This window comes from Takifugu flavidus, chromosome 21 (genome assembly GCF_003711565.1).
Source record: "Takifugu flavidus isolate HTHZ2018 chromosome 21, ASM371156v2, whole genome shotgun sequence".
NCBI classification, from domain to species: Eukaryota; Metazoa; Chordata; class Actinopteri; order Tetraodontiformes; family Tetraodontidae; genus Takifugu; species Takifugu flavidus.
In genome coordinates, this window is record NC_079540.1 from 6,449,068 (window position 1) to 6,474,784 (window position 25,717).

Genomic DNA, 25,717 nt, shown 5'->3' on the forward strand with positions numbered 1-25,717 from the left:
TTTCATTTAATTCCTGTCAACGGAGGGTAGAAAACTTCCACGATGAATGTTTAAAATAAATAAAAGTCTATTACACTAAAAACACATTTTATGAATTTGTTTTTATTTGTGAAAAAAGACACTGAAATTCAACAAGACCTGATGTATAAAAATAAAACCTGTCAAAAGGACATTTGGCGTTTCTGAAATGCTGGAAAGTAACTCCTGTTAATACTGACAAAAGTAAAAAATCAGGACGTCCTCCCGTTGGATCAATACTGGCCCCTGTACGTGCGCATCTTGCGGCTGATGTTTCGGGCCAGCCTGTCGACGGCGCTGCCGATGTGTCCCAGCTCCTTCCTGGACGTGAGACCTTCGATGTTCCCGCTGTACCACAGCACCCATCCAGCCAGAGACGCCAGCACCAGCAGAGCCCCTGTGGAGGACGGACGGGTCAGGTCACCCACAGAAACCAAGAACGGGACCAAATCTATCCCCGACGACCGACATCCCACAATGCATCAGTGATTTCATACCAGTGTAGACCAGTAAGTCTCCGAAGTCCTGCCCTTTGATCTCCAGTGGAGCGAAGACCCCCATGAGCAGGGCGGTTCCTCCAACCACGTCCATCAACACAGCGAAGGCCAGAGCCAGTTTACAGTGGGACAGGCCATCACACAGCGCCATGGCCAGACTCTGGAGGGACAGAAGATGGACGGAGACAGAGGACGGATGGAAAAATCGGTGGTGTGGCTGAAAATGTCCAGTCTGAGGTTGAGTGTTGGTTCAGTAATTATATCAGGGTTGGGTCTATTTTCTCATCTGCATTTGAGCCAAAATATGCATAAAACACACCGAAGCACACACATTTTCTATCTTTTGTGATCATTTTTTTAACGTTTACTTTTTCACGAAAACTTCCATTTTTCCTGCTCCGGTAAGAGCAGTGATCCGGGCCGGACAGGTGCGGCAACTCGAGGCAGAAACTTCCAAATAACCTGGTCATAGATTCTTAGCTGTAGAACTTTACAGATTTTTTTCCTTTTTAACTGAACTCACTTGGGTTGTCGGTTCTTCAGCTGCAGATCTTCAGATCTCTCCACCTTCTGAAGCTTCTTCTACTGTATTTTATTTACTTCCGCGTTCACCTTTTTTGACACCTCCCACCTCGGCCCCGCCCCTTACTGGACCCCATTTCCGGTTGTAGGAGCTACTTTAAATGACGCTGACACGAAAAGTCTGACAGCCTTAATAAATTAAATGATTTACATTCACATGGCAACCTCAATTAGATGTTTTCGCTTTATATTGGAAAACCATGGCGTGATATCTCATTATTTTGACCCATAATAGATATATAATTTCTATATAATTTTTCGCTCTATATTATTTGGAATATAGCTGGATTTCTAATAAAAGAAAATGCATATCATATATTTTGGCCTCTATATACATCAAACGGATCCTTCATTGTTTTAAATTTACATCTCATAATAGTTTAATTTGGTTGGTAATTACTGGCTGAGTGACTGTGCGCATGCGCAAGAGGAGCGAGCCTGTGCACCTGGAGGCCACTTAATAATCAGGTAACTGCTGCTGAAGACGCGCTGGCCGGGCAGGTGTGCGTGCTTGCAGGCTGTATTACAGGAGTATAACCGCACACAGGGAGAACCGGACACGAATAAGAAGGCGCCGATCGAGAGCTGAGAGTTACTCATCAGTTATAGTTCACCTGAGCACACCTGTACGACATGGATCCCTCCAGCAGCAGGGACGACACCAGCCCGCCAGGTAACCGCAACTTTCAGCCTGAGCTGCTAAAAAAACGAGCGCGTTGATAGAAATCCAGAATGAGACGTTTCTGTGGAGTTTGATGCGTTCAAAGACTAAATTGACAATTGAATCCGTCAATTTAGTCTGACCTAAAATAGACATTTATAATCATTTCAAACACGCTGAGTGCATATATGTCACTTCCTGTAGATTCTTATGATTGATTGGCTCGGTTCTGGGTTGTTCTTCATATCCTAAAACCTAATGTCGTTTTTATTTGGAGCTGTCTGGTTGTCGGTGTTATGACTGTTTTACTGATGCTTCTTGGGTGTTGTTGCACAGCCACATTTAAAAGTGTGAGAATTAAAAGTGAACTGTGGACACTGGTTGCTTTTCACCTTTTTCAAACTCTTATTTACGCTCAAAGGTCCTACTTTTAAAATGACAGTAATGGAAATTGTTACTGAACTTCTAACAATCGTAAGTCAACCTCTGGCCAATAGTTTCAGCAAGAAACCTTGAGCAGAGCCAAATGGGAACCAGCGGTTTTACACCTTCAGTGCTACAAAGAAAGTAGTCAATACGTTTTAAAAGACTGTACAACGTGTTTGATATCTCTGAATTTAGAAGAACACTATGCGGCTCAGGCATCTTCATCATCGACTGTACCAGCAGGAGGAGGACGCTTGTATCTAGATGCCTATGAGGTATCTTTTCCCCTGGAGGAGAGCATGGACAGACCACCAAGCTACCTGAACCAAGGCCAGCAGATGATGGACGGTACGCCACGTGTACGACACATGACCACCGCTTATCATGTGGTTCAGTTGAGAACATTCAAGTTTGCAGCTGCATACATCTGTGAGGAGGTCCTTTGTTGGCTCCGCCCACAAATAAAAACACTCGGAGGGAATATTTGTGATGTGTTTGTGAATGAAATATCTGAGCTGTCATCCCAGAGCCGGTGGTGCAGGAGCCTCCCCACTCCCAGTACAGCCCCTTCATCCTGGTGTCCAACCTGCGAGCTCACCTATATGTGGCTCTGGAGAAGAACGCCTGGCTGCAGAAACGCATTGAGGAGCTGGAGGAGGAGCGCAACTTCCTGCGCTGCCAGCTGGACCGTTTCATCGTGAGCATGAGGAGCTCCGAAGGCGAGGATGCACGTCTCCTACAGTCTCATTCTGTTTTTTTAATACATCACAATGTAACAATTTGATTAAAATCCAGATTTTCCTTTGCGATAATCAGTAAAAATGGTATCGGTTTAAAATAAATGAAAATTTAAAATGCAGCCGAAGTTTAAAGTTTTAATATCAGATTAAAATGAATGCCAGTTTTCCAGTTAATACAATCTGTGGCGCCTCCACATTAGACCAGCAGGCGTCGCTGTTAGGCACAGTTTTCCTGTCGGTTGTTAACTGGTTTGTTCGTTGTCAGACTGGTGTGGTGACTCCCAGAGGGCTGTGAAGGGCCAGCCTGCCGGCTCTCCCTCCCCTCCCTCCCCCATGACCACCAGGTCTGGTATGACCCTCAAACACATTCAGGGAGCAGGATCACGCAGCCGCCGCAGCGCCGCCATTACAGGTGAGGAACCGTCAGCCACACGAGGTAAATACCAGAGTTTCTCTTCTCATCTCTGCTCCTCATTCTCGCAGCTGCCGTCAAGCAGGAGTTTCACCTGGAGGAGGAAAAATTCTTCACGGAAGACGAGTATGTGGAGGAAGAGGAGGACGACGACGATGAGGAGGAGGACGAGGCGTCGTCCTCTGAGAAAGGGCTAAAGAAAAAGGGCAGAGGGCGGGCCAACGGCGAGCCCAGGATGAAGATGAGGAGGATCTTCAGGATCACCCACGGCAGAGAGAGGCAGAGAGGTGACCGGAGACACATCAGTTATCATCACCTTTTAACCTGCAAAACTTTCAGGATGAAGTGTTGGCGTGAGCCATCTGTCCGCAGTCAAAGACCCAGACGGAGTCCTGATCCGTTATAAGAAGATTCTGTCCACCTACCAGCGGGTGAGGAGCATGTCCCGAGCCTTCCAGATCCACGGAGTGGACAGGAACACCATGGCCTCCACTTCGCCCATCGCCGAGCTACTGCTGGTGGCTCCAGAGAAGGTCTGACCCCTTCATGCAGCTCCTGGAACCACCTGCATTACTGTGTTAAAGGTGGTTGTGACTCCAGTCGTGTTGGGTCTTGACCTTTCCTGCTGTCCTGCTGCAGATGACTGAGGTCGGGGAGTTTGAGGCCTCGAGGGAGAAGCTTCTGGATTACGCCCGCCGCTGCTACAAGACCATGGACGAGCAGACGCACACCAAGGTCCAGGCCATGAAGAAGACCCACAAGCTCCTGCCCATCTCCTACAGGTTCCGGAACTGAGCGGTGCTCCTCGAGAAAGAGGAGGAGGAGGAGGAGGAGGAAGATGAGGTGGAGAGTGAGAGTTTTGACAGTATTTCTCTTTTCAGTTGACACAAAAAAAACGCATCCAAAGAAAACTTTGGTGGGATTATGGAAGGTTAATTGACCTGAAATGTGATTTGTTTTGTTACTGCACAGGATTTGGTTACTGGATACTGTGACCTCTGTTTCAGAATATTTGCTGTTTAATTTTGAATTGTTTAAGAACTGAAAGGATCAGAAGTGAGAAATATTATTTATTTTTTGTGCCCAGGTAACGTGGATTTAAAAAGAGTCTGTATTTTGTTATTTGAAATGATTAAATGGACATTGTGTTTTCCACAGTGAATATTTAAACATTAAATCTTTTGAAATGAAAATGTATTGATTTTAGATTCTGATCAATGTCTTACTTTGTAAAGCAATATGTGATAATGACATCTGTTGGTGTCATTTTAAGGCTAAATCCTTGTCTGAAGGTTCTGTGTTGAGGTAAATCTGAAATTCGGGTTTTCACTCACATTGACCAGGTTTGACCTTTAACCCCAGAACAGGCTCCACTGGTGCATGAGGTCGAATTAAAATACAACATTTACATATTCAGTTAACAGTAAAAAAAAAAATCAGGTTAAACGCACCTAAAATGATCATTTCAATTCATGAACAATGTAAAATGTGTAAAAGTATATAAAAGATTCGTTTTCCCCGATACATGTTGAAACAGCGCCACCAGGTGGAGGATTGATGGCATTACCTTCGATTTAAACACGAGATTAAAAAGAAATTTAATTGATAAACAAAAAATGCACCCACCAACCCACAGACCCAGTCAGACGTCCCTGTGGAACGTATAGATGATATATTTATATACACGTAAACGGTTTATGATAAGCCCTGTTCTTTAGATCGACATCTTGTCAAAATACGTGACCTCCGAATTTAGCATGTCAAAGACGTTAAAACTGGTGGCAGCCAACCGGAAATGACCTTGTCAAAAAGTGACGTCATTGTAGCTACGTCCGCCTTTATGAAAAACTCCTTTTGGCACATTGTTTTGTTCCATTTAATTTTTGGTTTTGGCTATGCATATTATACATTATTGTTTACATGTTTAATCTATCCAACTATCAAACGTGCCGTTTTATAAAATTTTAGACATAAACTAAAAAAAATGGTAATTTGCCCTTTCAACTTTTCTTGACGGTCCAATCTCTTTAAGAGTTCTCCAGGAAGTAGTCGAGGCAGAGTCCGTTGAAAGACAACGGGCTCCAACCAATAGAAGTACGGGAGTTGCCACAGGCGACCAATCACAGGGAACATAGGCGGGACTAAGGCCCATCAGGGCATCGGAGGAGGAGGTGTTCCTGGTAGCCATCTTTGATGCGCGGAGTGATTGTTTAGCGAGAAGAATTGACAAATGTTTTATAGAAATACAGCCTTTGTAGTGAGTCGTTAAAGATCTACCCGCGTGAGGCAGCTGAAGAAATAACACGCAACTCGGAGAACTCCAGGTAAATTGGTTGCATGTTCTAAAGTGATGGATTTCCGTGCTGCTCGTATCTCTTCCCCCCCTCTACAAATTGTGTCTCCCACATCACAGCGCAGCCGGTGGGAAGCGACAGACACCAGACCCACTTAAGTCTGCCCGCTAGCTTTGCAAGGAAGCCTGGAAGTTGTTGTGCAGGCCAGTGGTGTCTACCTGGAGTTGGTGGGGGAGTTGAGGGGGTCCTGGGGCAGATGCTGCCGCCAGTGATGCCCGCATTGTTTATAAACATCCCGGGCGCGAGCCTTAGGAGCGCAGGTTTGTCAGGTTTAGCCAACATCTGCAGCTAGTCTGGCTCAATCCGATCGTTCGGGTTACAGTTAAAATGTTTGGCCCAACCTGCCCGGTTGGTCAGGAGAACACCCAGGCCCTTAAATCCAGATGTTTGCACCTGTTTGTGAAGTGACACTGACGCTAATCATATCCACATCTGTTCTGTTGCAGCCGTCCGAGCGACTTAAAAATGCATTTACATGTGCAAAAATGCACATTAGTTGTGGCAGCCGTGCGTTTTAATTTTAGTATACATGACTCGAAGACAAGATGAGGAAAAAAATTCTTTCTGAATTGAACGAATGCATTTAAATCGCTTTTTTTGGCGTTTGTGCGGTCATTTCTTGACCTCTGCCAACTGTTTAGGGCTATATAGAGCCCACCCCCAGTTGAACAACTGCCTCTGAAAGCTCACATGGGCTGCTGTCCTGCAGTCCAAGAATGCTTGATATATTTGTTTTCTCCAGATCGTCTGTTTTTTTTTTGTTTTAATCTGCTCATGTTAAAACAGCTCCAGCTTCAAATCGGAACCTGCCAGAGTTTCTGTGTTGACTAGAAGCTGTTTAGCATGGCAGCATTGCTGCTACCACCTACATCCACGTCCTTCACTTCGCTCAGTATCTATCTTGTCTCTTACACAGAAATATCTTTTGTTTTCTGCAGCCAAAGAAGGCATGAAGACATTATTCTAGTCATCAATCATGGCCGATAAAAGGAAACTTCAAGGTGAGATTTCTTTGTTTGTGAGTCTGAGTTTATTAATTGAAAATTGCTGATTAAATAATGTTGCTGCCGTCTAAACCAATACTGAAAGAAAGGGCTGCAGCTGAGGTGAGTCGTACCCGTGTCTGCCTGCATATTGCATGATGTTGTGTTTCAAATGTCTCCTGCTCGTTTAGAGGAGAGCAAGAGACATTTCTGCATTTGTGTGAGTTCACCGATCCTCACAGACTTTTACAGCCACGCGCTCTCACGCAGCCAGAACAGAGCCATAAAACTTTCACTAACTGCAGGGGGAGCCGGAGGTTGAAGGGATCATTTCATCTACCAGGAGATCAGAGCTCCTATGACTGTCTCTTATTCTACAAAGTGCATGACGCCCCAGCTGTGGAGCTGCTGTGTGTCTGCTTCTGCCTGTCTTTAACGTTTAATGGTGCATTCGTTTTGCTCTGAGGAGGAGGGTCTCCGGTTCTGCAGGCTCCACAGTGTCTGTCTTGTTGGTCTGTCAGGTTGGATCTGTTCGAGTGCTCCCTTGTGTGTGTGTTTTTTTCCCCCAACATAACGTGCTCCAGTGTTTGGGCTTCCTCCGAACATCTGAGAGTTTATCTAGAAGTGTGTAAGTCATGTGACACCGTCTCTCTGTGCAGACATGTTGGCCCTTTGACAGACTCCAGAGCGTGTCTGAGAGCTCGGACAAACACGCTCTGTTTCCAGCGAGGACCGGCCTCCTCTGCTGCTCCTCTCCACTCTCAGTTTTTGTTTAAACACCTGAAGTTCACAGTAATCTGATTACAATCCAGTGGCTCACTCAGCAAAATGCTACAGGTCTTTGTGTGTGTGACAGAAAAGCATCGTTTGTCACACAAAGACAGTCTGGTCTTACCTTACTCTTCCCTCCCTCAGCGTCTTTCAGCTGCTGTGGGTTTACAAACGCAGACACACACACACACACACACACACACACTCTTGTGACATGAATCTCTTCTCTAACGTGCCATCATAGAAGGAGCAGGGCTGATGTATTATTCCAGAGGAGGTTGACTTTCGTCTAAAAATAACACCGACGGCTGCAGCCGATTCCTTAATTTTCACGGATGTTTGAGGTCAAATCAGAGAAGAGTTAGTTAACGGTCTCGTCTGCTCCGCTCCAGCGATCCTCGGGTTCCTGCATTGTACCAGAAGATTACGTCACTTTCATTCGTCCCCCGTCTCTCCTCCAGCTTTCTCGAAATATCCTCAAAATAGAAATATGTTTAAGCAAATGTTTGTGCTTATCAGATAAAGATAATGTTTTTTTAGTCTTGCGCTAAATGAGGATGTTTTGGTCTTTGCTTTCATGATGTGTCAGCAGCATCCTGGTATTGATTGCGAGGCATGTCCCCCCCCCCCCCCCCAGCAGCAGCGGCAGCCGTCGCTCAGCTGTGCTCCGTTACACGAGCGTGAGTCATTGGAAGCAGTTGGCGGCTTGGTGGTGGTACTTTACACCGCTGAATGCCTCTGTTTTCAGGCTGGATATCAAATTGTACTCGGCGTTCTCACTGGAGAGACAAATTACAGACGACAGCTACAAGAAACGCTGATCAGGAGTCAGCAGGTCGAAACTAAACCCTTAAGACAAAATAACCACGTGTAGGAGTAAATCTGTTGTGTCTTGTGGCTGTTTTATATTGTATTTGTTGTAAAATGTCAAGTGCTTATTGTTTGCGGGCTGCCTTAACCAACCTAATCTATCTGTGCTGTTTGTTGTGGCGCTGAAATTCCCTCTGAGCCTCTTACAAACGTACAAAAGTTGCACCGTAAAAAGTAAAAAAAACAACATTAAACAACATTAAAGGCTGAAACGACCCATTTTCTGCTCACAGTTGAAGACCTGTGTCGTCATGGCACGGGGGGACAAAAACCTGGGACTTGGTGTTAATATTTTAACATTTCTCTGAGAGACATCTCTCGCTTGATAGCTTTATATATGTGCTAATATTCAGGTTTTTTTAATGTACATATTTTATAAGATGTCGCGCAGTATTTGGACATGCTCCGTGGTTTTTTGATTAGGTTGCAGTTTTGTTTGTTCCATCAAACTTGATATAAATAATTTCTTATCACATGTTCACCCCAGTTTCTTTTTTTTTTACTTTGTTGTGCACTCATTTATTTGTCAATTGAACTTTTCAATGAAATTTTACAGCTCCATTTTTTCCTCGTATTTATTGTCTGGATTTTATTTTGATGGGGTCGCTATTATTTCTTTTTCTGACCAGTTGCTCCGCTCTTCTCTTCCTCCACAGGTGAAATAGATCGATGTCTGAAAAAAGTAGGGGAAGGAGTGGAACAGTTTGAAGACATTTGGCAGAAGGTGAGCAAAGAGACAAATTCTAGATTGTAATGACAGATTCTGGACGTGCTTTTCCTCACTTGCTTCGAAGGCTATTTTTGGCTGAACTTTTTCCTGAATTTTAATTCAGGGTTTCCACATACACTCAAAGTCCTTGAAAATGCTTGAATTATACTTTCTGCTATTATGGCACATGATTAGATTCTTATAGAATAATACAATGCATATCATTGTGATAAAAAGTGAATGTGTATTTCATTCTAATGATAAGGTTCTGCACCTTGAAAGTGCTTGAAAGGTGCTTGAATTTCACCATGAAAAATGTGTGGGAAGCCTTTCTGCAAGATTAAAAACGGTGTTGTAAAGATTCCGACGCGTCTGTTCTTCTCTTTTCCCCTCTTCAGCTTCACAATGCAGCAAACACAAACCAGAAGGAGAAATATGAAGCAGACCTCAAGAAGGAGATTAAGAAGCTGCAGGTAAATTAAGTGGAACCCACCAAAGCCGATCGGTTCTGATTCAGATCAGAATCTTCTCAGAGCTTCAATGGGATATAAAAGGGTGTTTTCATTTTCACACGTTTCCACCGTACACCATCTTTTCACAGCGTAACAATAGTTATGATGGGCGTGCGTGTGTGTGTGCGTGTGTGTGTGTGTGGTGTGTGGTGAGAGAGAGAGAGAGAGAATCTCAGATATCATCACACTCAGCCAGAGGCAGCGTCCGCTTCAGCTCTGTTTTCATGAGGATCTGAAGCCTGAGTCTCTGCATGTGCTCATCCCTGTCTCTCTCTCTCTCTCTCTCTAGATCTCTCTCTCTCTCTCGATATTCTCTACTCAGCTCTCTCTTCGCTCTCTAGATATCTCTCTCTCTCTATCTATCTCTCTCTCTCTCTCTCTCTCTCTCTCTCTCTCTCTCCTCTCTCTCTCTCTCTCTCTCTTTCTCTCTGCCTCCTCCGCTCTGACTCCCTCCGTTCTTGTTCTTCTGGTCCTCCAGCGTCTTCGGGACCAGATCAAGACGTGGGTGGCATCCAACGAGATCAAAGACAAGAGGAACTTGGTGGACAACCGTAAACTCATAGAAACGGTGAGTAGAAGCTGAGCGGGGGAGGACCACGTCATCATCATCACGGACCCCCCCCACTCTAAATATGATGTTTTGTGAACTGACACTTAGATGGAATTAGTTTTTGCTCAGAGTTCTGAACTTTACTATCAAGCCATGTTTGGTTTTCTGTCTTTGGTGTTTCTTCGAGTGTCGCAGCCTCTCCAGTCACGTCAGACGACTCATATACACCAGATATCACGAGAACCTGTGACACATGCGGCCTTCAAGGACCCTCAGTTGGGGATCTTCCTCCTGTTGCCTTTAGATTTCACACTTGTTTTCCTGTGACCTGAAGCCTCCAAACAACAGGCTCATCCAGGGAAGAAGAACTGCTGTAGCTCCTCTGGTGCTGACAGAACAAATACGATGTGTGTAAATAAGATCCAGACAGGCAGAACCTGTCTGGGTCACAGCCTCTTGTGACCTTCCGTGGACAAAAGTGAAAGTTTGAGCTGTCAGACTTTTGGACGTGTCCTCTAGGCCGAAAAGGTGCGGGTCGTCGTGGTAACCTTGGCCTTTTTTGAATAAACCTTTAGCTGTGATCAGTTTACATGCTTAATGCTGCAGCAACATTTGTCAGCATTGTGGCCCTGTTATGAACGCCTCCCAGGGAGCGATCCCTTTAAGAGCTCCTGAACTCAAAGTTCCCTCACTGAAGTTTCAGAAAAGGCCAAATCATCTGTGATTCCGGCTTTTATCCGTCCCCCAGAGGCACTCATTAGCACCTTCTTCACTGAGAGCAGAGGATCATGGGAGTTGGTTTGGTGTCAGGACGACACCTGCCAGGCTCCACATGAGCTTGTGATGAGGATCATTGAGATGGACTGAATATGAGCCACCTGCTCGCACAATGAGGGACGAGAGCAGCTCGGCCGGCTGCCTCTGATCTCCACTTTGCTTCTTTAGCTCTGGATCCTTCAGGACTTCCTGTGGTTTCATCATTTGGCCAGAAATTACAGCATCGGCAGGGTCCTGCAGGAAACTGAACAGAATTATGTTGAATTTTGGACAGAAAGAGATATAAAAACAGGACATTTGACTTCTCATAGAAAAAGAGCTGTTTTAACTCTTGTTTCTTTTCTCTGTGTTTCGCCTCTTTGCAGCAAATGGAAAGATTCAAAATCGTTGAGAGAGAAACAAAGACAAAAGCTTACTCAAAAGAGGGCTTGGGTCTGGCTCAGAAGGTGGACCCTGCCCAAAAGGAGAAGGAGGAGGTCGGCACATGGCTGACGGTGAGTTTTCCTGGTGTCATCTCTGGGATTTTACCATCAGCAGCATGATCGACACGTCTGTGCAGCTGTTCACCTGTCGGAATCACAATTTTAACGGTGCCTGCTGAGGCCCGAGTTACAGTGATCCATTGTGGAGGAGATTCTGCATCCATGTGGAACACGTCTGTTGCAGAAAGTTCCTCTGTCTGTTAGAAAGGAGCCTGTTTTTCACGTACAGTTGTCACAGATGATCAGATTTGACTCCACGGGTAGTGGATGAAGCTGCGTTCAAGGCATTGTAAAAAGTGTTTGTGTCAATATGTGGATCTGAAAGTGAGGAAAAAAGTGGAACCAGAGTCAAAGTTAATCCTAAACTGTCGGGGTAGAAGGAAATACGTGACCCAGCTCTTTTGAAATGCTTCAAACGTCAAAATTTCTTAATGCTGCACGTAATTTATCCAGATGTGATGTCTGGATAAATTACATGTAGCTGAAAATCTCAAACGTTGTAATAATCCATCGGTTTTCTTCCATCTAGAACATGATCGACACGCTGAACATGCAGGTGGACCAGTTTGAGAGTGAAGTGGAGTCTCTTTCAGTCCAGACGAGAAAGAAGAAAGGAGATAAGGATGTGAGTCTGCTCTCCTCTGTCATTCTTCCCCTCTCTTGTCTTCTTTGTGCCTCCTTTGCAGTCAGAAATGGAGCTCTGCTCTTCTGTTATTCCCCTGACTCTTTCCTCTGTTCATCCTCTTCGCTCACTCATTTCCAGTGGCAGCTTTTCAGGTTTATTCTCATTGCCTGAGTCAGTTTTAGCGATGTTCTCTGTGCGCGGATGTAATCATTTGAATCTCCTTTGAATTATGTCTGAAGAACCTCTGATTGACTCAGACGGTTTTGTTCTTGTCCTGAAGTGTGACTTGAATCAACATGTGCAGCGCCCTCTGGTGGCAGTGACGCAGCAACACAGATTCCTCACACCCCGATTCTTAGACATAATTTAGAATTTTGTGTATTAATTCTTTTAATTAAGAAGTTTCGGGTGACCCTGCAGCCTGGTTCACAGTCTATCGCTTTGCTCAAAGGCACACAGACGGTAGACTTTCTGCTTTTAGCCCAGAAATGGCCTCGTGTTGGCAGTGTGTGCTGACGCAGCATTAATGTATACGCCGTGCTGTAATGAAACAGTAGTTAGTTCCACACTGCTGCCGTCTCTAATGCATCTGAACAACCAACATGTCAAGAGTTCTGCGCCCGTGTACCAGGTGATGCATTTTGGCACCTGGATTCTAATGCAAGTTAAAAAGAAAAAAATACAAAATACATGAGATGTAAGTGCTTCAGAACATGCATGAATTAGTGGTGGAAAAAGAGGATTAATTATTGAGCACAGATGCTGCCGCTGCTGCCTGATGCATAAAGTCATTAAGTGCACATGTACCAGCATCCCTGTTCTGATGTTAAAATTTTAAAATGCTTCTTTATTTGTCTTAATATTTAAATAATTCATTATTTTAGCCGATGAGGCATCTGAATCGTTACACAAACCAACAAGAGACAGACTGACGAGCTGTTTTTTATCATCCAGAAAGACCTGAGAATAAAATAAAAACAACTTCTTCCCTGCAGAAGCAGGACCGGATCGAGGAGCTGAAGAAGTTCATCGAGAAGCACCGGTACCACATCCGGATGTTGGAGACCATTCTGAGGATGCTGGACAACGACACACTGCAGGTGGACGCCATCAGGAAAATCAAGGTTTGTCTATCTATGGAAACGTTGTTGCCAGTGGAGGCAGAATTTTTGTTTCCGACTCTTTGTTCAACAGTTGTTCTTGTGCAGTTTGCAGGGGAATTAATTAACCTTTGATCTTTATCTTTTTTCCATTGGAAAGGACGATGTGGAATATTACATAGACTCTTCACAGGATCCAGACTTTGAGGATAACGAGTTTCTCTATGACGACCTGGACCTGGAAGACATCCGTACGTAGGAAAAAATATCAGTGATCCATTTGGCTGAGACAGAAGAATCGCGATGCCACTTTTTAAAGAAAATAATGTTTTAGTGGCTCTTTAAATCATCTTTGGCTTCATCTTCTTCTGTGTGTCTGTGCAGCTCAGACACTGGTCGCCACCTCCCCCCCAGGACACTCGCACTTGGAGGACGAGATCTTCCAGCACTCCAGCAGCACACCGACCTCCACCACTTCCTCCTCACCCATCCCTCCCTCGCCTGCCACTTGCACTACGGTAACGCAGAAATGGGACACCATTTAAACTAGTTTCACCAGGATGAACCAATTCAAACTATGAATAAAGTCATTTGCTCCTTTAACCTTTCACCAAACACATTTTTAAACTAGACAATCTGGTCTTTCCTTTCTCCAAACTGTGATTTTTGTCTTTAATAGTGGCCGTGATGCGCTCCTGCTAATTAACCTGCTGTTAACATTCACCTGCAGCCATTATGGGAAACATAACTGAGCCATAATTGCTTCTCCATCTGCTTTTGTGCTGCTCCACCATCTGCTCTTATTGTTCTGCTCTGTTGTCATTGTATCAGCTCTTCTTCTACTCCTGTGGTTTGTGCTAAAGGCAGTTATTACAGGCCTGACGTGTGTGAATAGAAGGCCTGTTTTTTTTTTGTCAAACTCTTTATATAAGAAAAGAGCCAGACTTGAACTTAGTTCTATAAGTAAAGGGCTAATGTTCTCGGTGTTTAACTCTGAATTAAAGGTCAACGTTCCTCGTTTGTGTTTCCCAGGAGAACTCGGAGGATGACAAGAAGAGAGGCCGATCAACAGACAGTGAAGTTAGCCAGGTTAGTTCCCGGGCTGCCCTGGGACGATGTGCCGACGCATCAGTAGGGTGGAGACTTCTTCATTAGCCAAGCAAGAAATTTGGGTTCTACTTGCCAAATTTGATGACTTTAATACGCAGGATCAAGGTGGACACATGCACAACGGGCTCATTTTTACCCCAGTTTAGTCACAGAGCTGCAGCCATTTTTAAAGACAGGCAGGTGTGTTCGCATCAGTCACCTGTCAGTTATTATTTCTGCAACAACTTCACCATAAAGTTACAAAAGAACACTCAGGTGATGGATGAAAACTGTCCAGGTTACTCACAAACTGTGTGATTAGTGAGGGAGGCCACAACACACCTGTGACTACAGCATGTGGAGACACCAACTGTTGCCTGGGTCCTTATTGGCGGGAGAAGGATGAAAGGTCGGGTCAGGAGGCCTAATTATATCAAAATTAACTAAATCTCTCTACCTTTTCAGTCACCTGTGAAGAATGGAAACCCTTCGTCCTCTCTGTCCTCTTCCTCGTCCTCTTCCTCCTCGTCCTCATCTTCTTCATCTGTTTCGGGACTGACCTCATCCGCCTTGGTCTCTATGACGACCATGGCCGGAGGAGGGAACAGCAGTAGCTCTGGGAGCAATAGTCACCACGGCACCTCGGGGGGCCTCCTCTCTAACACCTCTGTCGGCAGCTACAGCAACGCCACCCAGCAGCCGCCCCACCCGGCGGCGCAGCCACCGGCCAAGAACCTGGTTAGCTCCGCCTCCTCGGCATCCATCTCCAATTCCATCGCCTTGGCCAACAGCCACCCGGCCTCCTCTGCCTCGTCTCCCCCCAATGCAAGCACACTCTTGACATCCAATAGCCAGCCGCAGATCCTGTCAGGGCCCCCGCCTACCTCCAACAGCCTCAGCTTGGGTCTCTCGCTGGGCAAAGGCGGGATATCGTGCTCCGTCACCACCAGCCCCATGTCTGGCAGTCTGGGCCTGTCGGGGATGCCGGCGTCCCTAAACACCATGGCGAGCCTTCTCTCCAACTCCACCCCAGCACCGTACGCTCAGGCAGCCGCTGTAGGCGCGGTCGGATCCGGCCTACCGGGCTCTCTGGGCGGCATCATCACCACGACATCCAACAGCACTTTAGGCTCCATCGGGAGCGTCACCGTCGGCGGGCCGACGTCCTCGTCTGGGGGCCTGCTGGGCTCGGTGTCAGGGGTGAACAGCATCGCATCAGGGATTCTGGGGTTGAGTTCTGGTCAGGCGGGAATGCAGGGCTCCTCGCTGGTGTCGCTGAGTCCGGTTGGGAGTTTGGCACCAGGCGGCAGCGTAGGAGTCATCGGGAGCAACAGCAGCAGCTCAGGATCAGCAGGAGGAAGCTTGTCGCTCTCTATCAGGCCGCCAAGCCAGCAGAAGCAGACCAGTAGCACCAGTGAGTACGGGACTGAGTTCAGCGGAACGCGGCTCCGGCCGGTATAAATGAAATCTTTTTTCCTCCGTTCTGTGAAGGTTACAGTGCTGTTGTAGCAGACAGCACAACAGACTCCACCCTCAACAGCACCAGCCAATCCCAGATCAGCCAGTCCTTGTCCTTGACCTCTACAGCCAATCAGTCGTGAGTATGACGACCTGGTTACTGGTTAACGGTTTGATAATGCAGATCTATCATGGGAAAGTAGTTCCACATCCCATTGTATTTTCTCCCCTCCCTGATTTTGTTTCCCTCCCCTTTTGTTCTGTGTCCCAGGAAAGACAGCGGTCCAAGTTTACTGAGCTCATTGAGTTTGTCCTCCAGCTCCCCATCACCAGCCTTCTACAGCGAGGCCAAGACCGCCAGCAGTGGCGCTCTGCTAAACGGGCCACTGTCGTACTCACAGTCCTCTGACATCATCAAGGTGAGCCAGCGTTGGGACGTTAGAAAGGAAAGCTGCCCCGACCAGACCTGTGTCCCTCTATAATCAGTGTATCCTCTCTGTCCCAGTAAAACCAGTCTGTCACTCCTTCCTTGAGTGGGTGTTTGATGCTCCTGAGTCAGTTTTTACAGTGCATGATAATCTCGGTCTACAGTGACATCATCCTTTTGCTTTGCTGATGATGTCATGGTTTGTTGGTATCTCCCCCAGCTGCAGTGATGGCATCATCACACCCTGGACATCTGTCCTGTCGTCCCTCCATTATCTGTTAGACATGTCAGCCCCAAGATATCTTATGAAGAAAAAGCATCTGAAACAAAGCAGAATAGCCCTCGAAGTGGTGGAGTTGGTGTCACCACCGGGTCACTTCCAACAACACAGGTCCTCCTCTGGTCTGCAGACTCTGTCTCTGTGGTCTCGACGCCCCAAAGCCGTCAGTTTGCTGCAAAACTGCTAATTAACTGTTAATTAATGCAGCCAAAAGAGAAGTCCAACCGCAGCACCTCTGTAGTTTAGGCAAAAGATTTATAAAAAGAGAGAGAGAACCAGACGGAACCGCTTCAGACTGTGAGTGTGAAGTTTGTGGAGGCCTCGGCGGTTGGTCAGGGCAGGTGCGGGTCGTTTCGGACCAGGCCTGTAGGTCCGACCCAGATGTGGCTGCTGTCCTCACCGCTGCTCCTTGTCTGTCCTCATCAGCCCCCAGAGCCTCTGAGCAGCCTGAAGTCCATGGCAGAGCGAGCAGCGCTCAGCTCAGGGATAGATGGAGACGTGCCCTCCCTGCACCTCACCTCAGGTACCACACACACACACACACGCACACACACACACACGCACACAGCAGAACCGACAAATCTGCAGTTTAATGGAACAAAATGTCATCTCACCTCCCACTCCCAGCCTCCTCTGAACAGAAACACTGCAGATATTATCATCCCTGACTCAACTTCTCTCTTTGTCTCACCAACTTTAAATTCAGTCTCTTCCAATCCCGCACATCCTCTCTCGCCCCCGCGCCGTCCTCGCCACGATGCCGACAATCCCGACAATCCCATGTTCTGTTTTTTCCTCTCCTCAGACATCTTCCCCAGCAGCACTACGGCCCCCACGGGCCCCACATCGGCACCTCAGTCCCTGCTGTCAGAGGTCAGCATCCCTCCGTCTCTGGGGGTCTGTCCTCTGGGGCCGGTCCCCCTGTCCAAAGACCAGCAGTACCAACAGACCATGGAGGAGTCGGCATGGACGCACATGCCCCACCCGTCTGACTCTGAGAGGATCAGGTGCTGTGAGATCAGCTTATCCTACACATCATCACTAGCCAACATGTCCTCAGGTTCCAGAAATGTCCTCACTGTGCTGGTGAAATGCACATTCTGTTGCTCCCTGTGTGGCACAAGTACAAACACACTCAGACACACATCTTAACAATTCTGACCTCTGACCTTAACCCCGTTCCAACCCCACACCCGAGTCTTATCCCTCAAACGGGCCTTTGACAATGCAAGGACCTGATAAATGTCCAATTTTTGCTAGTGAAATGTGTTCTGGTACTTAATATGTGGCATGTACAAGAACGCAAACACACACACACACACACACACACACAGTTAGAGCCGATGATGCTTTTCCTGTATCTGGTGCTTTCTGCCCACACATGTACAGTTGACTTTTAAATCCAAACACTCAAACCCTCTTGTCTCACAATTCTGTGTGTTAGAGGACAGCAACACACACATACATACACAAACACACACTCAGGGGAGGCGATTACTTAACTTCTGCAGCGGTTTCAGTGATGTTTGTGTGTGTACCCGAGTGTGTTTGTGGGATGATGTCATGTGTTATGAGCGCTAACTCACACCTGATATTTTCAGTTCCTGCTGATTTGACTCGCAGCATAATGAGAACAAGGACAGCGTGGGTTTGATATGCTCCTAAAAATACCCGGTTCGAATGAAAAAGTACATCTGGGCAGCATCTGACGGGTTTTCTCCCGCTGTCGGGATCAGAATCGTTACGGGGTTTAGCTAATTGGGCGCTGACGAGGTTCTTGAGAAGGCTGTTTGTGTGGGTCAGTGCTGTCCTGCTCTGAGGTCTATACGAGCTGTAGGCGTCTGCCATCAAACACCGCGCTGATATTTTTGTCTGGCTATTGGCAGAACCACAGGAATCCCAGAGCAACCTGTCAGCTGTTGAGTTTCTCTTGTTTAAATCTGATAAATGAGCTAATCTCACGTTGCCTGTTACCAAATAGCGCGGTTAGCATCTCCGTGGCAGCTAATTCCAGCTCCCGATTGACCTCCGTCTGTCGGCCATTACAGGCAGTACCTGATGAGGAACCCTTGCCCCACCCTGCCTTTCCACCACCAGGTGCCGCCGCCTCACTCCGACACGGTGGAGTTTTACCAGAGGCTTTCCACGGAAACGCTCTTCTTCATCTTTTACTACCTTGAGGTAACACGCGCTCGAGGCGGCGTGCGACTCTAAACTCTTCCACGCGTCTTTTCTCATATGTTCCTGCTTCACGTCCGCAGGGCACCAAGGCCCAGTATCTGGCAGCCAAAGCTCTGAAGAAGCAGTCCTGGAGGTTCCACACCAAGTACATGATGTGGTTCCAGAGGCATGAAGAGCCCAAAACCATCACTGATGAGTTTGAGCAGGTCAGCCCCCACTCACCCACTGTGAAATGTTCCCAAAGCAGGCTGGGAACGGCCACAGGACCCCCCCACTAACGACCTTTGCTTTTCTGCTCAGGGAACATACATTTACTTTGACTACGAGAAATGGGGCCAGCGCAAGAAGGAAGGTTTCACCTTCGAGTACAGGTACCTCGAAGACCGAGACCTCCAATGACCCTACAGTCCGATGGACAGGCAGCCACGAGAGCGATGGATGAAGACGGGATGATGGAGAGGCCTCCAGCTGCTCACATTCCTGGATTTTCTCTTTGCTCGGGCAGGAGGCGCGAGCAGATCAGCGATCTGAAGCCTTCGGCCGGCCTCTTCGTCCTCACCCAGCAGAGAGGACTCTTCTCTCTTCTCAACTCCATCGTCAGGCCTTTTATTTTCCTTTTACTCTCTTCAACTGGAATCCTTTTAAACCAGACTCTTTTGGCATAAAAAGACACGTTCATGCTTTCCCCCCTCTATGTTGTGTTGGCTTTAAGAACTCTATCAGCCCCTGAAGAACCAAAGATGATTGGTTAATCCTGCAGAACAGGCTCAGTCTACTTCCTGGTCAAACTGACGTCGCTCATACGGTGAGGCGCAGATCCCCAAAGGTTAGCGAAGCTTAGATTAGTTATTGACGTAGGAACGTCTGGTGGCACAAAACAGCCCAGCAGCGTCACAAAGCAGCTAAAACGCGACAATCCAGACAAAATTTGAACAGATTTGAGTGGTTTTCCCTCCGTCCTGAGATGATTCGGTCAGTTCCACCTCGCTGAACCTCTCCGCCGTCCCTGCCGCTCGGCCGGTTCTTCAGACCCTGTCCGTAGTTCTCCTGAGCTTCCAGGTCCTGACACCGGCGATCCTGACAAACCCAACCGGAAAACCCGCCTTCGCCTGACCTCTCTGCCGCGGCGCCCACGTGTCTGTTGAAAATAAACACCGCTGCCAGACCGTCGTGGGTAAACGCCGCTTGTAGGTGGCGGCGCGCCTCTCGCACTTACCAGTTTCCACGAGGTCCCGTGTTCTTCTCCTCGTAGCAGCGTAATTCCGTGACTCCTCCAGCCGCGGCGCTCTAAAAATACAGCGCCCTGCCTCGCTTCCCGGTGGAGGAGGGCGACGCCCCGCTGAGGCGCTGCTAGTATTTGATTTTGTTAACCTGTGGGCAGCATTACATCACACTTCACCCCTCTCTCGAGGATTTGCTACTCCTCATAGTTTGAAATCCGGCCCTTGGGCGGGACGCCCCGGTGGAGGAACGTCGACACTGACGGAAGTTTTCAGATCTGATTTATCCACGGTCGTTTCTGCTCCTCTGAGGTCTCCGTTCCAGCTGGTTTAAGTCGGTCGAGGGGGAGAGTCTCCTCCGCTGAGCTCTGCTGATCCCGAAATGAGTTCATCTGTGAGTTGATTGGTGGAAACGACTGAGGCGAATGTCGGTTTGGCGAACTGGCGGTTTGACTGGCGGAGCTCCGGCAGCGATCGCCGTGGGTGTCGGATGTTAGCAGCAGCTGGACGGACGGACGGTGTTATTTTACCCTCCTCCTCCTCCTCCTCCTCCTCTCCTAAAGTGAGCATCACCAGCATCGCTGCCCACACCTCCTCTATCCTGCAGCTCCGTGCTCGCTCTGACGGGTCGTGGAGCGCCATCTGGGCCTGCGGTAAACACGCCGCCGCCTCACACGGCGGCTCAGTCAGGTTGATATTCCCACCGTGTCTCAGGAAGTAGATGATTTTTATGAGAAAACGTATCTGCCAGCAGCTACAGCACAACAGATTTGTACCCACCAGTCCTCTCGGGCAGCTCATTAACCTTTTATTTCTCCTCTTTATCAGCCGGTGGCCCTCTCCATTTCACTATAAAGCCTTTTTTTAGTTTTAAATATTGTCCTCCAATGTTTGGAGCAGCGCCTGGAAGAGAGACCATCTTTATATTTTGTATTTGTTGTATTAATTGTGGTAGATCATATATATTTTTTTCAGAGATGGGGAAAGCATTTTAAAATCGAAAGAACAAGGAATGCGGTTCTTTTTAAAATCATCGGAGTGTTTTTATAGCCAAACAGACGGACGGACAATTCGACTGACACAACTGCTTTTTAACCTTTTTTTGTTTACCTTCTTTTTTTGAAAAGTGCAACGGGTCAGAGGTCAATCCAGGTGCCCAAATGTGAAACTGTCCCTCTGCCCCTGACAGTGTTGTATAGACTCTCATTCTTCAACTCTCCTTTGTTTATTGTTTATTTGTCATTGTTGTCGTCATGACAGCATGGAATAATGACACTTGCAAAGTGAAGTGGAAAAAGTAAATAATGACATAACCATGAATAAAGGATTGTAAAATATTAATAAAAGAATTACTTTTCACAAGAGTTGAGTCGTGCCGTGTTTCACCCGCGAGCCCAGAGGTTTGACCGCCGTCCGTCGGCGGGTCCCTTTGAACGTTTCCAACACCCCCGTCACAAAAGCAACGGCGCTGCACATTTGGCCACGCCCCCACGGCGGTCTCAGTGACGTTGCCTTTTCACTCGGTGTGGGACAGAACAAAGCTGACCAACGTTCCCGTCATGCTTCATGGAGGGAGTCTCATTAATATTTACATTGTTACAGTTATATTGACATTATTACAGTTATATTTACATTATTACAGTTATATTTACATTAGTGCAGTTTTTAAAGCACTAATTTCAACATCTCGCCGCTGCCTAAAGACTGGCTATTATTTGCCTCACCTGCAGCTCCTTTAACACTGAATGCATCATGTTAATATTTATAAGAAAAAGCAAATTTGATTTTGATGGGCGGCGTTTGTTATACTGCAGCCCTCCACCAGGGGGCGATTGAGATTCTCTCACACATGCACACGTTCATTACTCTGTTGATCACCTGGCGTCTCCCTCACAGCTGTCAGGCTGTGCCGGGTTGCTAAAGGGCACCTCAGCGGTACATCATGCCCCGCCCCCTCGCCGCTGGGTTAGCATAGCGCCACTCGCCGACGTCCCGTTTGCTTTCATGTGCCTGCTTCTGAGAGATGCTTGTTTACTCCGCGCACAGCTTCACCTCGCGTAAACCTGCGAACCACATATGGCGACGTGCCGCCATATGGCCGTGTTTTGCTGTCGGTGGCGGCTGCAGAGTCTCCTGCTCCCTTTCTTGGGTGAGCGGCTGCACGTTCCAACGCGACTTGACCCAGACCGTCGCCGGCAGATGTTCCGTTTGCCCATGTCGTTCCTAAGATGAGCGTGCAAAACATTCACATGTTAGCATGCGCTGACGTTACACTTTAACCCTCTCGCAGCCTCGGAGAGCTGCTAGCTCGGCTGTTTTGACTCGCAGTCCTGTTTGTCCTCGTCCCTCCACATTAGCGTATCCTTTTGAAGGAGTTTCAGGACTGGTTTTGTTGCACCACCTGGACAGCCAGAGACGAGTCAATGGCGATGTGCTGCAGCAGTTGAGCCGCGTGCGCCCGCTAAAACCCTGCTGAACACGAGGCGGCCTCTGCTCACAAACAGCTTCCCTTTATTGCAGCTCCTGAGGCGAACGTGTCCTAAAACCACCGGGGCTGTAGTTCCGGGTTCCGAAAGCAATGTTTAAGCTTCATGTATGTTGACATTTGAGATGTGTGTGCGCCTGTGCTGCTGCGGCGCTGCTACCTTTGCATATGCTCGGTGCATGTGTGCTCATGTGTATGAGTGACGCACTCACCGCCGGCCAGAGGACGCTTTGACTCATCCCTGCCTGTTGACTGTACCGAGGTCTGGCAGGTCCACCACTGAGAGCAGCGCTGTGCCGGCTGCAGCGTCAAATACCCCACACCCCCACCTCAATTCTGCCCTGGGGTGTGCGATGTCAAGTGATGAGAGAAGTGGTGGAAAAACTGAGACTTTAAAAAAAATAAAATAAGTTTTCCTTTAAATAGAATACGGATGATCGAAGACACTCCTCCGAACATTAGCAATGCTAAAATGCTAATTTTCTTTTTGAGAATATGCTGCTCGCGTTCCGGCGGTCGCCATCTTTGCTCTGACCTAGATTCCTCTTGATGCTCATCCATTCTTACATAGTCGCTACAGAGACGTTGCCGGGGCCGACGCTGGAAGAACGCCCCGAGAAAGTTCCCCAGCTATCAGCCACTTACCTCCGCAGGCTGCGCGCCCACGTCATCTCCGAGAGCTCCGCTAATGACGCCTGCTTCCTCTGTCAACAGACGGCCGAGGCGAGGAGATGTGGCAGAGGTGTCGTCCAGGTCACCGGTCGTTTAGCTCTGATTTGAGGGCGAGCCGAGGGCAACAATGACTCAGTGGTAGAACGTCACGTCAGAGCAGATGGAGCAACAAGCTACTGATGAAAATTAGCTCCCGACGGTCGTAGAGTACAAACCTTTGCCTTCTTATCCTCTGTCTTTAGCCCCGGTTCTGGTTCTCTCCTGGCCAAGGACAGCGAGCGAGTAGTTTCCTCCTCCGACAGCCAAACAAACTGCGTCACCACCAGATCAATAGTGAGAATAGGAAAAAGATTTACCAGCAGGATGAGAGCTACCTGAAGCAACAGTGTTGTAAAAGAAGAGAACAAAAAGGGGTCAAACAGAACCATTCGCATCTTCCTGGGTTTCAGGATACCAATAATAGGAACGGGCTGGAGGAAGGCCAGTGGAAAACAACTGCGGTGTCTCCTTACGTCACGCTGTTGGCCCTGCGAGACCCCAGTGTTTGACCTTCCTCATCTCATCCCTCCTCATCCTCTGCTGGCGGCGGGACTGGATCCCAGAGGGAATCATTAAAGGTTCATTTCTTCGAGTACCTCGCCTCACATCACACCGCCCGCTCTGAATCATATCTGCTCGACCACGTCTTCCTCCTCCACATGCTCTAATTCTGCCTTTAAAAAAGAAGCTCAGCTTTCATCTTCTCCTGTTTACATACAAACCTTTATTTTGCGTTGACCTTCTTTCCCCACGATCAGACTTTTTTACCTCTACGTGGAACAAATATGTTGGTGACGTTTGCACGTGTGCCGCGGCGACCAGAACAAAGGGTCGCCAGTAAAGACGGGTGACATCTTTGACATTTGAGGCTGGTTTAAATTTAACCGTTAGGCTCCCAGGTGACATCGATGGCGTCCCTCTGATCGCCTCTTTGTTCCCTCAGGAACTCACCAGAACCCCCGTTTGGGATCTTCTGGCCCTGATTTCCAGATTCACATCGGGGTCTGCTGACAGATTTGGGTTGGGATCAGCGAACGGATTCCCTTTAATGGGCTGACTGGTGAACGCTGCATCGTTAATTATTCACAATGTCATGAATAGGTAAGAGTTCCGATGAAACCAAATCCGTTAATGTGTTTTGAAGGTAAATCTAAATTGTTTTCTTTGTGCACAAGAAAACACACACACACACACACAAAGTCAGGCACCATTGGTTCATGGGTGTTATGTGATAGCGTATGTGGTGCTAATGCTATGGCTAACCCCCAAACATCGGGAGACCATTTTATATATCATAATATCAGAGCTTTTGTTGTTTTTAGATTAAATGTATGCATGTTTGAGTTCTTTTGTGAGCTGTTGATGTGCAATGAATAAAGGGGAAATTTAGCTCCCGCTGGGCGTGAGCTGTCTGTATTATCTGTCGTGCTGCCAGTAGGGGTGCTGGTGAGCTAAATCACTATAAATATGAAATAAAACTGTCAGCAGACTGGTGTGATTGGGACAGATTTAAACGATGAATCACATTTTGTTAAAGGATTGACTCCACTGTGAGGAAATGGCTGAAACTCATGTGATAAAAGCAAAGTGTTGAGATGCTGGATTCGCCTCTGGCTGCTCCAGCTCCAACACATCTGCAGGACTGAGATTTGCAGCCTGTCGGCGGTGGGAAATAAGCCAGCTGCTGATTTGCATTTTCCTCTCTTGTTGTTTAAGTCAACAGTGAGTGATGGAGGCAAAACACCTGAGCAACAGCCGCCTGAGCCAACGAGCAGGAACAAGCTCCTGCTAATTCCCTGGCAAAATCCATAATTAACATGTTGGAGGAGCAGCCTGCGGTTGTCAAGGTAACTGATGACACCACATTATCACTTCTGAAGCCTCCATCCTGCCTCTTTCCTCTCAAGCAGCCATTGAAGAACTGCAAGTTGGGGGTGGGCAGGCGGTGGATGCACATAAACTGATATTAGACACTTATTTATTTACTCCAGAGAGTTTGTGAGATTAAAAAGGGGCCTTTATTACTCTGTTATTAATCTGGAGAAGTCAATTACCGGGACAGATGAGCGTGCAGGAATACACGATGCTATGTGGAGATGATGAAAATGACAGCACAACAGACAGGATGGAAGGTGGAAACTTGATGCTTGGCTCAATCAATTGTCAAAATCAATTAATTTAAAGCATGTGGATGTTACCTCTATCAGGGATAATCACAACGAGCACATTTTAAATTCCTGGCTGCAAATACTTCCAATAAAATGTAAATAATCTGTAGAAAAGCAACTATAATTTAACAAAAATGCCAATATGAGAAGTGTAGAAGACAATTAGCTTGATGCTAATGAAAAATAGCTAATTAAAATAGCGGGTTACAGCCGTGAAGACTTCTAATGTAAGGCATTTGATCGCAATATTCACCCAAAAGCATTTGGACCTAGTCCCATTTCCAGATTTCAAGCTTGGGAAATGAATATTTCTTCGTTTTGCTGAAGCTAGCATTGGGACGCTTTAATGTAGCGACCATGTCGCTTGACGTTAGCTCACTGAAGGGAAATAGTTGAATAACATTGACATGTATGTCACTTTGGTGCAACAAAATAATACATTAATTCGTTATTTCCCCGACGCAACGACGGCAAACAGCTAGAGCGCATTAATAATTGGTTAGCCCTATATTACAGTAGAGCGCATTAATATTCAGCTACGCTGCCGGTCAGCGCATTAATATTTACTGTAAACGGTGACAGGTGCGCGTGTATCGGGAATTTGCGAACGGTTCCGAACGCTGCTCGGC

At 47.2% G+C, this 25,717-nt stretch overlaps 3 protein-coding genes and 3 long non-coding RNA genes across 11 annotated transcripts; 2 read left to right on the forward strand and 4 right to left on the reverse strand.

Moving 5' to 3' along the window:
* Window positions 1-84: 84 nt before the first annotated feature.
* Window positions 85-1,175, reverse strand: LOC130518526 (transmembrane protein 238-like). Its single transcript, XM_057021173.1, has 3 exons — window positions 1,039-1,175; window positions 516-675; window positions 85-415 (listed from the first exon to the last, which is right to left on the reverse strand). The coding sequence occupies exons 2-3, from the start codon at window positions 664-666 to the stop codon at window positions 252-254; spliced, it is 315 nt and encodes a 104-aa protein (XP_056877153.1). The 5' UTR covers window positions 667-675; window positions 1,039-1,175; the 3' UTR covers window positions 85-251.
* A 371-nt stretch (window positions 1,176-1,546) lies between these two features.
* On the forward strand, window positions 1,547-4,529 carry LOC130518524 (coiled-coil domain-containing protein 106-like). 3 transcript variants are annotated; one of them, XM_057021165.1, is made up of 7 exons: window positions 1,547-1,770; window positions 2,380-2,532; window positions 2,712-2,903; window positions 3,190-3,336; window positions 3,408-3,623; window positions 3,709-3,869; window positions 3,976-4,529. In XM_057021165.1, the coding sequence occupies exons 1-7, from the start codon at window positions 1,731-1,733 to the stop codon at window positions 4,129-4,131; spliced, it is 1,065 nt and encodes a 354-aa protein (XP_056877145.1). In that variant the 5' UTR covers window positions 1,547-1,730; the 3' UTR covers window positions 4,132-4,529. The 3 variants fall into 3 exon arrangements, with proteins under 3 accessions (XP_056877145.1, XP_056877146.1, XP_056877147.1); XM_057021166.1 differs by having other exon boundaries at window positions 2,425-2,532; XM_057021167.1 differs by having other exon boundaries at window positions 2,428-2,532.
* Window positions 3,040-3,889, reverse strand: LOC130518529 (uncharacterized). The gene is made up of 2 exons (XR_008948066.1): window positions 3,762-3,889; window positions 3,040-3,668 (listed from the first exon to the last, which is right to left on the reverse strand). It is a non-coding gene; the product is annotated as an uncharacterized LOC130518529 (long non-coding RNA).
* Window positions 4,530-5,507: 978 nt separating the features above from the next.
* On the forward strand, window positions 5,508-21,086 carry LOC130518521 (CCR4-NOT transcription complex subunit 3-like). 2 transcript variants are annotated; one of them, XM_057021156.1, is made up of 20 exons: window positions 5,515-5,660; window positions 5,750-5,950; window positions 6,629-6,691; window positions 8,971-9,038; window positions 9,422-9,496; window positions 10,014-10,103; window positions 11,228-11,356; window positions 11,874-11,969; window positions 12,965-13,093; window positions 13,230-13,320; window positions 13,454-13,587; window positions 14,102-14,158; window positions 14,624-15,572; window positions 15,650-15,755; window positions 15,888-16,035; window positions 16,750-16,846; window positions 17,129-17,330; window positions 18,372-18,504; window positions 18,585-18,710; window positions 18,805-21,086. In XM_057021156.1, exons 3-20 carry the CDS (start codon window positions 6,667-6,669, stop codon window positions 18,901-18,903), a joined length of 2,754 nt encoding a protein of 917 aa, XP_056877136.1. In that variant the 5' UTR covers window positions 5,515-5,660; window positions 5,750-5,950; window positions 6,629-6,666; the 3' UTR covers window positions 18,904-21,086. The 2 variants fall into 2 exon arrangements, with proteins under 2 accessions (XP_056877135.1, XP_056877136.1); XM_057021155.1 differs by lacking the exon at window positions 5,750-5,950 and having other exon boundaries at window positions 5,508-5,660.
* Window positions 10,577-11,835, reverse strand: LOC130518530 (uncharacterized). The gene is made up of 2 exons (XR_008948067.1): window positions 11,688-11,835; window positions 10,577-11,429 (listed from the first exon to the last, which is right to left on the reverse strand). It is a non-coding gene; the product is annotated as an uncharacterized LOC130518530 (long non-coding RNA).
* LOC130518528 (uncharacterized) lies at window positions 20,944-25,604 on the reverse strand. Of its 3 annotated transcripts, none has more exons than XR_008948064.1 (3): window positions 23,097-25,604; window positions 22,422-22,980; window positions 20,944-21,947 (listed from the first exon to the last, which is right to left on the reverse strand). It is a non-coding gene; the product is annotated as an uncharacterized LOC130518528 (long non-coding RNA). The 3 variants fall into 3 exon arrangements; XR_008948065.1 differs by having other exon boundaries at window positions 22,422-22,599; window positions 22,855-25,604; XR_008948063.1 differs by having other exon boundaries at window positions 22,422-25,604.
* Window positions 25,605-25,717: the final 113 nt, after the last annotated feature.